Below are 15351 nucleotides of genomic sequence, written 5' to 3' on the forward strand. Positions count from 1 at the left end.
GCGGGCTGATTTCTCCTCCCCTGGGGGAATGGGAGAGGTGGTCGAAGCTATTATGCCTTGCTAAGTTAGAGACTCTCCTGCGAGTCCTTCCTCCGTGTTATTGAGTGTAGCTTTAGGACTTGGACAAGAGTGACAGGATGTCTATGAAGATTCTCAGTCATCCAGGTGTCATGGTCGTCCCAAAGGTGCTTTCTTTCAAAAGGCAACTGGACTTTCTTGATTTTTGGGGGGGAAGACATTTCACTTCTCCTCCAAGAAGCTTCTTCAGCTCTGACTGAATGGTGGGAATTTCATGAGAAGCCAAATGTCTTCAAAGAAAAAGTGGCCTCTTGAAAAAGCACCTTTGGGGCAAGAGTAACAGGAGAGAATGCAGGTTCTGTCTCTTTAGAAGTTTGGTGTCTGGGACTGCTTTTCATAATAAGTTGTTACCTGCTATGAGGTTACTAGAGAAGGGCCAGGGATTTTCTTGGAAGAAAGGAAACGGACTAGGACCGTGATGGCGAACCTATGGCACGTGTGCCACAAGTGGCACGCGGAGCCATTTGTCAGGGCACGCGAGGCTCTGCCCTGTCAGCTGGCCAGTGCGCATGCGCGCGCTAGCCAGCTGAGTTCACCTTTCTAAAAGCTATTTTTCGCCTTCCCCAGGCTCCAGAGGCTTTCTAGGAACCTGGGGAGGGCGAAAAGAGCCTCCCCCGCCCCCCGGAGGCTTCAGGGACCGTCCCTGAAGCCTTCGGAACGCTTAAAACCACCCTCCGAGCAAACTGGAAGTGACTTCCGGGTTGCTCGGAGCGTCATTTTAAGCGTTCCGAAGGAAGCGGGCGGCGGCTGCGGCTGCAGAGGCGGCGGCCCCGGAGAGGCAGAAGGAGATTCCCCAGCCGGCGCGGAGCAAGCGTGGAAAGGCGATGCGCCGCCGCCTCCCAACCGCAGCAGGCACAGCTGCTCCAGAGGCGGCGGCGGAGGTGGAGAAGGTAAGCGCGGGGGGGCGGGGCGGGGGAGGCAGGCAGGGCAGGAGGCGCCACGCGACGCCCGGCAAACTTTTCCTGGCTGGGAGCCGCCTGGGCGAGAGGCGACTAGGGGGGGGACGACAGGCGCTCGGGGGCGCCTCCACACCTTACGCTGCTCTTCCACGTGGCAGGCGCGCCGCCTTGCGTGGGCTCCGGCCGCCTCCCCGGCACGCAAGGTCGGGCCGGGTCTCGGGGGGCGGGGGAGGCAACTTTGCCGGGGACGGGACAAACTTTCCGCCTGCCCCGCCAGCGCATCTCCCGGGCCTTGGGGGCGGGGGTCGCGGGGCTCCAGGGCCCGCGGGGAAAGGCAGGAGCTGCGGGAGGGGCGCGTGGGGCTGTCCTCCTGCCTCCCGGACGGGGGCCGCCCGCTGGCTCCGCTAAATGGGGAGGGGGTGGCTGCGTCCCCGGGCTTCCCTTCTTCTTTGCCAGCTTGGGCTGAGCTGGCCAAGAAGCCCCCTTTGCCCCCCTTCCTCCGGGAGGCCGGGAGCCTGAAGCTCGGGGGCTCCGTCGCCCGGGGGTGGGGAGGCTGCGACGCCGTAGGACAGGGGGGCTGCTTCCCGGGCGTTGCCTCCATGAGCTCCCCGCCTTTCAGCAACCGGCAGTGGGGAGGGGGTGGCGGCGGGGCAGGTGCCGCTGGGGAGATGGGGAGACCCGTCATGCGGAGGGGGCTCGGGCGGGGAGGTCCGGAGCGGAGAAGCGCCGCAGCCGGTTATGTAACCGCTGGATGCTGGGCCTCCCCCCGCCGCCTTTCTCCCTCCATCCCCAACTTCTGCCGACTCCCCGCGTCCTTCCTTTGCTGGGCTCAGAGTGGCCGAAAACTACTGCCTGTGTTGACTGCATAGCCGCGCCCCCCCTTCGCCCCCCCAACTGCCTGGCGGGCACCGGTGTCCGAGGGGGCTGGGCTGGCAGGCGGGGGCACCCAGTTGCAGGAGCGCCTCTCGCAGCAGCGCTGGGCTCCCTCGGTCAGACCTAGCCAAGGTTACATAAACTCTGCCGGGCGGGTGATTGGCGGCGGCAGCGATGTGAAGGCCGGGCGAGCGCGCAGAGGCTGGGCGGAGCAGCGCAAGGGATGGAGGCGGCTGCGCTCCACGCTGGTGAGTGCACAGAGGCTGGGCGGAGCGGTAGAAGGACGCCAGGCCCGAGGCGCCGCGCGGCGGAGGCGATCCGAGCACAGGCGATTGAGACGCACGTCTCGTGCCTGTTCAGGGACCATCCTGAGGCTTCCCTGAAGCCTTCAGAGCTCTTAAAACGACCATCCGAGCAACCCGGAAGTCACTCCCGGTTTGCTCGGAGGGTGGTTTTAAGCGCTCCGAAGGCTTCAGGGAAGCCTCTGGACAGTCCCTGAAGCCTCCGGCGGGCCTCCGGCGGGTCGGGGTAGACTCTTTTCGCCCTCCCCAGGCTCCTATAAAGACTCTGGAGCCTGGGGAGGGCGAAAAAAGCATGCAAAAATGGGTGTGTTGTGCGCGCATGCGCACTGGGAGGCGTGTTGCATTATGGGTGCGGCACGCCCGCACATGACCCCCCCCCGCGCTCCCCCCACTTATGGCACGCGAGCCAAAAAAGGTTCGCCATCGCTGGGCTAGGAGGAAGAAAAAGTTGGATTTTCTTCAGATTGTTTGGGTGTCAGATCCCAATAACTAGTGTTGTCACTGGATTATGGGACATACAGTTGAAAACTTTGGGAAGCCCTGATATTTATCCCACCATCTTTTATCTCTTTTTATGTTGTGTCTGTGCATATTTTGATGAATATCAAGAGGAATCCTTTTGAAGACATCTCAGAATAAGAGAGAGAGAAAAGAGTATCAGTAGGAAATTTAATTTAATGAGAAGTTAATTGTGTATGAATGATGTATAACTAAAGGAAATACTGTAGGCAATAAAGAAAATTCAAGAAAACATCTTGTGTAACGCCTTAGGAGTCTGCTTGTCTTCTTTCCTCTTTCTACTTGGTCAATCTATAAAATATTAAATAAGTTTGTGTTAGCTTATGTTGTAATGTGACATCGTTTTATCAAAAACTGGCGTTCTGTTTAATTTCTGTAAAATAAATGTCATTTTTATTTGTGAAAAGTGTGGATTCTTCTCAAATATACTCCTTTTGCTATGTGAACTGGATCGATGATTTAGTTGGAGTTTGGCTTTATGATAAGCACTACTTGCGCAATATTTACACTACTGGCAGATGGATTAAGATAAAGCTCATGTGATCTTATCTTTCTGCTTAGTCTTATTGGCAGGTTTTTCCTGCACATCTAGCTCAATCTGGGGGAGGAATGCTTTTCTGGAAGCTGTGACTGACTTTTAGTCAATCTTCTATAAGATTATGGGAACTAACCAATGCAATTTGTCAGATTCTGGGAGCAGATTTGAAGTGTTCATATTTTTCAGGAAAACAATAAAGTAAAAAATTAACGCGTAGGTGTTTATATTCCTCTTCCTCTTAAGAAGAAAGTAGGCTATTCACTGCAGTGTCCTGCTATAATTATGTAAAAATCATTTTTTAAAAATAAACTCTTCTTTTATTAAATCAAAAACTAGTCCCCACCTCTGTGGTGCTTTCATTGCTTGTGCTTCTGCTGTTTCATATCTTCTATGATTACAGGTAATCCTCAATTTACAACATTTCATTTAGTGACCGTTAAAAGTTGCATCAGCATTGAATAAAGTAGCTTATGATCATTTTTCAGTTACAATCTTTGCAGCATCCCCATGGTCACATAATCAAAATTCAGAGGCTTGGCAACTGGCTCATATGACTGTTGCTGTGTCCCAAGGTCACGTGATCCCCTTTTGTGACCTGCCTAGCAAAGTCATTGGGGAAGCCAGATTTACTTAACCACCAGGTTACTAACTTAATAACTGCAGTGATTCACTTAGCCAGTGTTGCAAGAAAGGTCGTAAAATGGGGCAAAACTCACTTAACAAACGTCTCACTTAACAACAGAAATGTTGGGCTCAATTGTGGTCGTATGTCGAGGACCACCTATACTTAGTTCTTGAAGTTGAACTGTGGCTCAAATTAATGTTTCATTCTCTGTACCTGTGGATTTTTTTTCTTTCCACTAGAATTCCTGTAAGATCTTCTCACTCTTTATTGAAGTGCTGATATAAACATCTTTGAACATATTCACCTATAAAATCTATACTTGGTCCTCTTATTCATGGATACTTTTTCTGAGGCCGTATTCATGTGAAACAGTGAGCTATAAATTAGCCATTGATAATCAGCTTCATTAGTATACCAGATAATGAAATTAACTCCCAAGGAAGGCTTAATCTACTTCTATTGAGATTAGTTATAATATAAAATCTGGCAAGTCTGACTGTGCTGTCCCTCTTGACATCCTCCAGTAAACTAGGGAGGTATCTATCTGAACTGCTCCAAATATTGTCTGGATGTTCTGGATTTTAAAAAAACAATCAGTTCCTTTTACCTAGGAATATCTGGTCAAGATCATCTTCCTTATTTTGTACACTAACATTTTGACTTAGTGTTGTATGTAAAGCCAGAAAATTCCAGTCATCTTTGGGAGTATGCGTGTATGTGTGTTTATTTGAACAATAAATTAATTAACTGAAAAAGCAGATTTTGATCTCTAAAGTCTGGTTGGCTATATTAAGCTACAATATGTGGTTAATGGGAATGCACATGTGACATCTCCCCTTGATGTGCATGGTCCCTTAACTATGCTTGATGGCATCTGATTTAGGAATAGCTGTGATTTTAATTAGTATTAATAATAGTCTTTTAAAATAAATAATTATTATGTCAAATTCCAGCTTGTGCTAACTGGGTATAATGATTTGAATGGTATAACCATAGCAAAACATTGACGAAGAACTGGGTACTGGATAGAAGTGGGATAATGATAAGTGATCTGTTAATTCTGTTGTGCAAAAAACTTCTGAAAATTAAACTATTGGATAATAGGCATTGAGTTGCAATGCATGTGATTTCCAGCTTGAAAATCACTGGGTTATACTTAATATCATATGAACATTGTTTAAACTCTAATGCTGATATTATTTGTGAAATATCCATGGGTTATACTAGGAATTTGCAATTTGTGTTGCTTGGATTTCAATTCAAGGACATGATAAAACTACAAAGTCATTTTTATTGAAGATTGTATGTGTTTTGGTGGAATGAAATGTGCGGAAATATATTAAAGAATATCAAAGAAGCCGAGTTCACACACTGCAATAAACTTAAAATTCCAATTAGTTGGTTTTGGCTTAAGGTAGGCATTATCCATTCAACAATGGATTTTAATAGTCCATTGAAGTTGTGGGTTTCCCATCTCTGGAAGTTTTTAAGAAGAATCTGGACAGCTAGTTTTGAGGATGGTTTAATTAGTTTTCCAGCACATTGCAGAAAATAGAACCAGATGATTTTTATAGATCCCTCCAATTCCTCAATTCGGTGATTTCTATGATTCTGTAGCTATAAAATGTGGTTTATAAGAGTCCACTACTCTATGCAGTTTTTACTATATAACCTAGGATTTGCAGCATGCTTTTGAAATGATTAGTATTAATTTATTAATGTAACATTAAAACATGGGGATTTGCTTTCCTTTCTCAAGAAACTTATTTATTTATCAAATTTATATAGCTGCCCATTTCACAAAAGGCAATTCATTTGGAGAGAGGGGTTAATTTTGGACTGCTTCTTGGTTTGATAATTGACTTGTATAGTTTCCAGTGGTTTGTTTGTGATGCTCTAAGAACTAACTGTAATACCAAGAAGAGAATGCATGCTGTTCATAAACTAAATATCAGATTACAATAAGCACAATTTTCATGTTTTCTTTGTAGATTTACAAGTAGCAGTAATCTCTTGATAGGCCTGAAAGTGATACTGAAGGGATAATGAGCCCAGATTTAATACTTCAGCAAGAGATCTGGTTTAATCTTTGTACAACTTGTACTAATGTTGAAATGCCTCTCATTTTGTTTTGCAGGTAGTAATGTAGTGATTGCCTCTCGTAAATTTGACAGATTAAAGGCTGCAGCGACTGAGTTAGCTGCTGAAATTCCCTCCACCAGTTCTGTCCAGGTGACACCCATACAATGCAACATTCGCAAAGAAGAAGAGGTAAAAATGCAATAGTCTTCCATATTTGACTAGTGTATTGTTCACTGGGTTATTCCTTTTATTACAGTGCAAAAAAGGCATTTTCATCTCAATATTGGAAGATTAAACCACAACAAAGTAATCTAAATACTAGTTCCTTTGCTGGAAACACCAAATGTTGCTGTTTCCAGTTGTTTTTATGTGAGTTAGGAGACAGTAAGCTATATTATACAGTTTTAAATAATTGTAATTTTAAATGTAGGAGGAGGCATTCAGTGCTTTGTAAATTCTTAAGATAGCTTACATTTTATTAAGTATTTTTTTAAAAGTTCTATATGTGCTTTGTTGGTAGCATCCATTTTTAACAATTCGGAAGATACCGTGTTTCCCTGAAAATAAGACCTTGCTAATAAGCCCAATCGGGCTTTTCAGAGCATGCACCATAATAAGCCCTCCCCCGAAAATAAGCCCACCCTCAACTATTTAAGCACATGTGCAACCAGTCCCCGCCATTACCATTGTACCACCTACTGGTACAGCTTGTGGGGCAAAAAGAGGTCTCACCACAAAAACTGCAGCAGGCAAAGCAAAGTGCTTCCACCCCCCGCCCTTCCCTCCCGCACAAAAAGAGCCGGCCGCAAAAACAGCAGCAGGCCAGCAATGCGATCACCCCCTCCCTCCTATTCCTTCTCACGCAAAAAAACACTGTCCACCCCAATGGTAAAAGCAGCCTGCCTGGTTCCCTTCACCACCGTCCCTTTAGCGAGGGGTGGCAGGTGGGGGGGAGAAGCGAGGTGTGCCTCTTACCTTTCCAGGTCTGTTGCATTCCTTGCTCTTTCGCCCATTGAAGCCCCTTGTAAAAAAAAATGTCAATTTTTACAAGGTGATTCAATGGGTGAAAGGGCGAGGAACGCAACCTGGAAAGGTAAGAGATGCGCCTCGCGGCCCAATACTGCCCACCTCACCCCAATGATAAAGGCAGCCTGCCTAGTTCCCTTCCACGCCGTCCCTTTAGCGAGGGGTGGCAGTTGGGGGGGGGGAGAAGCAAAACGTGCATCCTAGCGCTACCAGAGACTGATAGCTCCGCTGCGTTCATCGCCCTTTTGTCCATTGAAGCCCCTTGTAAAAAAAACCTTGCAAGTTGAACTTCTGAGGTTTTTTTTTATAAGGGGATTCAATGGACGAAAGGGCAAGGAACGCAACAGACCTGGAAAGGTAATAGGCGTGCCTCACTTCTCCCCCTCCCACCTGCCACCCCTCACTAAAGGGATGGCGGGGAAGGGAACCAGACAAGCTGCATTTACCATTGTGGCGAGGTGGGCGGTATTGTGCCGCGAGGCACGCCTCTTACTTTTCCAGCTCCGTCACGTTCCTCACCATTGTGTTCAGGGAAGCCCCTGGTAAAAAAAAACCTTCTCGCGGATTCAAGAAGTTTGATTGAACTCGTGAGAAGGAGTTTTTTTACCAGCAGCTTCTCTGAGCACAATGGCGAGAAACACGACGGAACTGGAAAGGTAAAAGGCGCACCTCGCTTCTCACCTGCCCCAGAAAATAATAAGCCTCCCCTATAATAAGCCCAAGGCCATATTTCATGGGTCAAAAGAAAATAAGACCCTGTCTTATTTTCAGGGAAACAAGGTATCAAAAGACATCATTTTGAGGATCCCTGCTTTGGGTGACATTCAATTTATTGAGATGGAAATGGAATTATAATTTGACAATTGCTTTGATTTTAGAAAAGGAAAAAACATTTTGGTTCAATACTATAATATTCTATAGCATTTGTACTGTTGGTACAGGTAGTCCTTCACTTACAACAACTCATTTAGTGACCGTTTGAAGTTTTTATATTTATACTTATATTTATGATGGCTGCGGTAGCCCAGAGTCATGTGATCACTTCTCTAACCTTCTGACAAGCAAAGTCAGTGGGGAAGCCAGCTTAACAACCCTGTTGCTAACGTAACAATTGTAATAATTCACTTTAAAACTGTGGCAAGTATGGTCATAAAATGGGGCAAAACTCACCTAACAACTGTCTCGCTTAGCAACAGAAATGTTGGGCTCAATTGTGGCTGTAAGTCAAGGACTACCTGCATATGCAAGCAATATTGAATTATATGAGTAAGTAATCTTCATCTCCAACCATAGCCTGAACTTCCTGTCTAGTGGATGACAGGGCTGTTAAATAAACAAATTGAATATTAGGCTGAAAATGACAAAAAGGTAATTGATCCTAATTTAGGCCAAAATGTATTCTAAAGAGTCAAACAGAAAGTGAGCTATCAAATGTACAAAACCCCAAACCAGAATCTATTGAGTCAAGAATCAATTCCAGCAAAGAAAGATATGTTAAAAATAGTTTTTTAAAATGATAGTTTAACTAGATTCATATACTATATTCTAACACATTTTGCTCTGTGTAGTTTAGCATCTTGTGGTGTTATTGATAATAATAGTTAATGTTATATATAGAATGAAGAAAAAAGATGTATGAAATAATATAAATGCACACATATATAGAGTTATAGTTATAAAAGACTTATTTGTACAGATACAAGAATCATAACAGATATGTAAAAGAAATGTAATGTGTTGCAAAGATGTGAAGTTTGTATAAACAAAATAAAAAGTATAAAAAATAAATAAAAATAAATAAATAAAGATAATAGTTAAACAAATTATGGCTTAGCACAATATCAGAATTCAGTTTTATGTAGGATTGTCCAATACTTTAATGCTTAGTTTAACTGTGATTTTCTAAATTAGTGCAGTCTGCTAGGTTGTATGCTATGATTTAAAGATCACAGATATTTAAATAGCATGCTAACTCAAATTACTGTTTTCAAGAACAAGGGGCACAAAACCTGGGAGAATAGTACACTATTTCCCCAAAAATAAGACCTCCCCAAATAATAAGCCCAATCAGGCTTTTGAGCACATGCGCTAAAATAAGCCCTCCCCGAAAATAAGCCCTCCTTGAAAATATTGCAATATAGCAGCAGCCATGAGGTGACCACGATCGCCGGCTCCTGAACCTCAAAAATAATCTCCCCGAAAATAAGGCCAAATTTTGGGGTCAAAAGAAAATAAGGTGCTGCCTTATTTTCGGGGAAACACGGTACAAGTTGAATGTACTTAAATCAGAAAAATTTGGCATGTGTTTCCCTTCGGTGACAGAATAAGAATACATTTTCTTCCTGAAGATGTAGCTACAAAGATGTCTCCCTCAAGGAACTAACATAACATTATCACTCTGAAAGCGATCAATCCCCCTTTTTAAAATTATTTTTTATACAGCTTAAAATACTTTATTTTTCATATGTCTACATTTGTCAGCAACTTTGTTTCTCCGAGAAATCTGTTACAGCAGATTCAAATAAACTACCTAGGGGGAAACTTGTTGAATGCTGAGATTTAATCTCTATCCACTAGGGCATCCTTGCCTTCTAATAAAGCTTTCCCACCATTGTGTTATAAATAATTCTGCTTGTTTGGCACACAGCTTCCAAGTACAGCACTGCCTGCCAGCTTTCCTTTGTTAAGAGGACACCATTACAAGCTGTGCCTTTTAGTGCAATAGTTCTACATCTAGTACATTGCTACATATATAAATTGTTGTATTCTAACTGTGACTGGGCTTGATCATCTTTCCCAGGAAAGGAAACATCATGTTACCAGATGCCATGTGGAAGCATAATTTGCTTTGTAGAGGCTTCTTCTGAAATATGCATCTGAAATAACAGGACCGATGGTTATTAAACCACTGCCATTGGATCCCTTTCAAATAGTTGCTAAAATCATAGACCTCTTGATCAACTTTCTGTCATTAGCAGATACAGTGAAAACAGATTTTTCAGGACTATGATATATGATAAGGACTTTTGACTATAATTTTTATCATTTGTTTGTTTTCTGCCCCTTTTTTGTTACAAATGGCAGGGCATATCCAGCACATCTTCCTCCTATTTTACCCACAATAACAATCATGTCAGGTGGTTTAGGCTGAGAAAGAATGACTATAACATTATATAACAGCTATATAACATAATAACTACAATATGTGAGTTTTATAAGTAATAATACTCTTATTTTCTTCTTTATAAATTATGTTTAAGAGTAAACTCTCAATAAACTTGTACAAATTCTTCTGCAACCATACTGTAGTCAACTCACAACAGAAATTTTGTCATTGGGATGAAATCTTGGGTTGTTGTGAAATTCCCTTGTTATAGAATGTTCTAGGTTATATTTTTAACTGCCATATCATGATTTCTAACAGTACTCAAAACTATTTTGTAGAAAGGATTTTCTATTAAAGAAACACCACACTTATATAGTAATACTATATTCGATTTTAGCCAGAAGGCCAAGTAGTGATTTAATGCTGTACAAAAATCTGCAAATGGAACATCAATCTTATCACTCCGCTTTATTTTTCCTTGTAGGTCGAGGCACTAGTGAAAGCAACATTAGATCTTCATGGTAGGATAGATTTTTTGGTCAACAATGGAGGAGGGCAGTTTCCTAGCCCATCTGAACTAATAAGCGCAAAAGGCTGGCATGCTGTTATTGAAACCAACCTGACTGGAACTTTCTATTGCTGTAAAGCAGGTGATTGCTTACTATAACTTGAAGTTTTGTTCATAAAGCAATTTGAATCACGATTACATTGCATTTCACATTTTCATGCCTTGACATTTTTTATATTTAGCCTTAAATATTCGCAGTTATGGTTTATTGTGACATATGAATCTCTCCTGCAAATGAATAAGAGATTTATCTATAGGTCTGCCAGGAAACAAATCTTTGCTGGTCACATTCTTGTTAGCTGGTATATATTTGGCTGTTGCAACGTAATTATGGTTGAAGGAATGGTTGAAACTGAGGTATAATGATAAACCTAACTATGTAGTGCTTAGCATGTTTTGCCAATTATGTTAGGTTAAATTATAACACAAAAGTTATTCAGACTGCATCTCTGACAGAGAATGGTTGGTTTTAATTATGTCAAAGAAGACATTTAATAAGAATTTGAACTCCTTTGATGACTAGATCAGACCTACTAAAATCTATTCCCTACAGTTTGGGTCAGCCCTGGTGCTGACATTCGCGGGGTAGCAACTTTTCCACAGTGCCGCTACCTCCCGACCTCAGCGAGAGCTTTCAAGCTGCAATCACGAACACCGCCAATGACATACCCACTTGGCCATGCTTACACACTGCTGACGCTGGCGCTCTATTTATTTTCAATGTGAACACCGGAACGTAACAGTTTGTTTATTTCTTTAGAATATTGGTGTTTAGTTATCTGCTTTTAGATTTTATAAATTTGTAAATAAAATAAATAAATAAATAATAATAAATTTTATAAAAATAAAATAATAATAATAAAATAATAAATTTTATAAATTTGAAAAATTCACCAAAATACTTAATGTGGTATATAATAATAATGTGGAATATAATTGTTCCTCTTTATTTGGAGTGAATCCTAGGCAGTATCTGATATTTCCAGATAAAACGGGACAAATCATCAAGTGATGCTGCCAACTGGGATAGTAGTCTAGCAATAAATATAAAGCAGCTTCTTATGTAAGGTTCATGGTTGGTGTTCTATAAAAGAAAAAGTTGTCCGCAATTCAATTGTGTCCAACCCTTGGCTATTCTATGGATCAGCACTCTCACATTGCCTTCTTCAGATCCACCATGATCATCTTGGTGTCATTCTTTATAGCAGGGGTGTGAAACTTGCAGTGTCACATTATCATCATGTGATGCACTGTGACTTTCGCCCCCTTCGCTAAAATGGGGTGGGCGTGGCCAGTGAATGATGCATCCGGCTTGCAGACCATGAGTTTGACACCCCAGCTTCATAGTGTTCAGCCAACAGGCACTAGGGTGGGGGTTAACTCAAACAGAGGCTGCATTCTGTACACATTCTGAAAATGTAAATAAATATGTCACAATATTAATTAATGATTTTTTTTTCTTGTTTCCATATAGTGTACAATGCTTGGATGTGTGATCATGGGGGTGCCATTGTCAATATTGTGGCTAACATGTGGAAGGGGATGCCTGGCTTATCGTAAGCTATTATTAATATCTAAATGCATGCCTGTTGTCACTTAAGTCTAAGTAGATGTATTTATTTTAATGTATGTATCAAATTCATTTGCCTCCTAGTTTGTGGTTCAGGCATTTCTGAGCAGAAACACATTTATAGACACAGAGACACTTCCCTACTTCCCGCAATATTTTTTTGCAGCTTGAAATGAATAGGCAGGGAAGGTTGAAGCCCGTTCCCTTTTTTTCAGTATTGTATTGTATCCTTCCTAAAAAAATTTAATGGCCTTGTTTTTGCAAAGCCCAGTGACTGTATAGATTTCCAGTATAGAAAGTTTTGAAGAAATCTGCTACATTTGTGGATTAGGAAGAATACAAATAGCTAGGCCAAAAATTCTGAAAGGCCATGTGCAGCTTAGAGGTTGGAGATTGCCAAATCTGGACTTTAGAGATTAAGTCAGGAGTTGGTAGTCTTCAGACCCTGAGTGACATATTAACTCGAGAACTTTTGGTGTGTTCTAAGAGTATCAACATTATCTGGAACAATGGCTAGTTCTAAATCCATTGCTTCTTGATATATTTCCACAGCTATCATAGGAATCTTTGAGAATTGAGGACTTTTGTCTATATTTATGATCCTCAAACTTGGATCCGACAAATAGTTCACAGCAACTGCTTGCAAAAACATGTTAAGGAATATTCACTCATGAAGAAAGAATGTTAATTGACTTATGTATTTGATTTAATATGATCACAATTGAGCCCAAAATTTCTATTGTTAAGCAAGATAATTGTTAAGTGAATTTTGCCTCATTTTACGACTTTTCTTGCCACAGTTGTTAGTGAATTATTTCAGTGGTTAAGTTAGTAACACAGTTAAGTGAATCTGGCTTCTCCATGGACTTTGCTTGTCAGAAGATCACAAAACATGACCACATGACTCTGGAACACTGCAAAATATGAACCAGTTGCCAAGTGTCTGAATTTTGATCATGTGACCATGGGGATGCTGCAATGATCTTAAATGTGAAAAATAGTCATGTCACTTTTTTCAGGGCCGTTGTATCTTTGGCCACTAAATGAATGGTTGCAAAACAAGGACTACCTGTATGCTAATGCACAATCATTGGAGCCAAATCATGCTCACAATGAAATCACATCATGAAGTAACATGATAGTTGAATCTGGCACATATTTCTTAGCAACCAGTTGAAATACTGTTTCTCTTTGCATAGACTTGTCTGCTGTGACTGTGTTAATTGAATTCTGATTATGAAATTATTGCAAGCTTTCTGATTGTAGAACATTAACATGTACACAGGTGCATACAGATATTTTTTGCCTGGGAAGAGTTTCATGTAATTACAAGTTGAAAGAGAGAGAACATTTTGTTGGCCTCTAACTCTGTCCTGAGATCAATTCTAGCTGTAAGATAAAATTATGCCCGATACCCCCTAAAATCTTAGAGATATTGGTATTTTGAAGATCCATAAAGGCAAATAAGCAATTTTACTATAGCTGGGGATACAGATTGGGTGCTATTTGTAAAATCTATGCTTATACACATACGTTAGACTGGAATAACTAAAAGTTGGGATTTTCAACCATCCTGACTCTGGCTAGATAAACTATGAGTGGAAATCAATAACTATTTCTGACAATTGCCCCGTGGCACCAAGATTAGATGAAATTACTGGGAGGAGGATAGCTTCTTGAACTCTAAACCCCAGTTAAGATAGCAAAGTATAGTTATAGGCATTTCATAATCACAACATCTAATTTCAGAGTGGTCTAACTTAACCTGTGGAAAGAAATTAAGTCTGCCTCTTCTTTTGCTTCCTTTGCAGGCACAGTGGAGCAGCAAGAGCTGCTGTTGATAACCTGACCAAAAGTTTAGCCATTGAGTGGGCATGCAGTGGAGTGAGGATTAACTCAGTTGCCCCGGTAGGTTATGAAATAAGTGATGTAGACAACAGACTGGAACCAAATGCTGATTCTAACCATCTTATTTGCCTAATTTAACATTGGATGGATGGATGAAGATAGGAGCTTTTTCATAGGTTAGGAGATTTTGCTCACAATACAGTATCTATTGGAACTGCTAAGATTTTTATATCTAGATCTTTAGCTATACCAAAGACCGAGAAGGGGATTAGAGGCTCTAATCTACATTCAATGGAGTTTGTTTTGGAGGAAGAATTTTCAATGAAGGCAAATATACGTGTCCCAGGATAATATTGCAGGATCCAATTTGGGTCAGTCACCTGGACCAGAGGCTTGTCTTCTGAGCTTTCAGACTTGTGCTGGAGCCATTCTTCATGGTCTCGGTGACCAAACCAGATTGAGGAAGAATGTTTGCAGAAGTATTTTAATACTAGCACTGGGGATGAAATTGCTCTCCAGATGTCTCTACAAAACTTGTAGATATCTTTGTGTTGCTTTATAAATTGTAGTGTGTAGTAGTATATTAGTAATTAAATGTAATTACTATACTTACTACATTTATAAAAATAGAAACTTGAGTTGTAAGCTAAATGTGGGATGTGTAGGAAGAAGGCAAGAGCCTTGCTAACAAAATTGCATAAAGTCCATGAAGTCGCCAAGAATGGAGCTTGGGTTGAATAGCACTTACCGTATTTTTCGGAGTATAAGACACACCTTTTTCTCTCAAAAAAGAGACTGAAAATCTGGGTGCATCTTATACACTGAATACAGCATTTTTTGCCTCCTGAAACCCCGCCCCCTTCACCAAAATGGTCATGCATGGCTTGTAGGAGGCTTTCAGAAAACTCCTAGGGGCTAGGGAGGGCAGAAATGAGCAAAAAATGGACCGTTTTTTGCCCCCCTCAACTCCCAGGAACACTCTATAAGCCTCCTAAGGGCTATTCATGCCCCCCTTTTTTGCAAAAAAACCCGGGCCCGTTTTTGGGAGGTTTGCAGAGTGCAAAAACTTTTTTTTAATTTGCCTCTTCAAAACCTTGCTGCGTTTTATACTCTGGTGCGTCTTATTCTCCGAAAAATATGGTATCTTTCAAGGTTATAATTCTTCCTTTCCAATGCAGTTTGCTTATTGGTTTATAAATCCAGATCATGTATTTTCAGTATTGATATTCAGAGTTTATAGTTTGCGAATGTCAAAAAGTGATTGGAGTTTTTATTGCTGTGAAAAACAATAAGAAAAATTTAATGTTGAAGCCATCC

General features: G+C 41.5%; 1 protein-coding gene across 2 annotated transcripts in view; it reads left to right on the forward strand.

Annotated features, from left to right (window-relative positions):
• LOC309384517 (peroxisomal trans-2-enoyl-CoA reductase-like) overlaps nt 1–15351 on the forward strand; it is a 52635-nt gene that overhangs the window by 24663 nt on the left and 12621 nt on the right. For both annotated transcript variants that reach the window (XM_081938184.1, XM_081938183.1), the window contains exons 2-5: nt 5972–6105; nt 10533–10698; nt 12091–12172; nt 13998–14094. In XM_081938184.1, the coding sequence (XP_081794310.1) occupies nt 5972–6105; nt 10533–10698; nt 12091–12172; nt 13998–14094 (479 nt within the window). The remainder of the gene's footprint in view (nt 1–5971; nt 6106–10532; nt 10699–12090; nt 12173–13997; nt 14095–15351) is intronic.

Source organism: Natrix helvetica (assembly GCF_964273705.1).
Source record: "Natrix helvetica genome assembly, chromosome: 1".
Lineage (NCBI taxonomy): Eukaryota > Metazoa > Chordata > Lepidosauria > Squamata > Natricidae > Natrix > Natrix helvetica.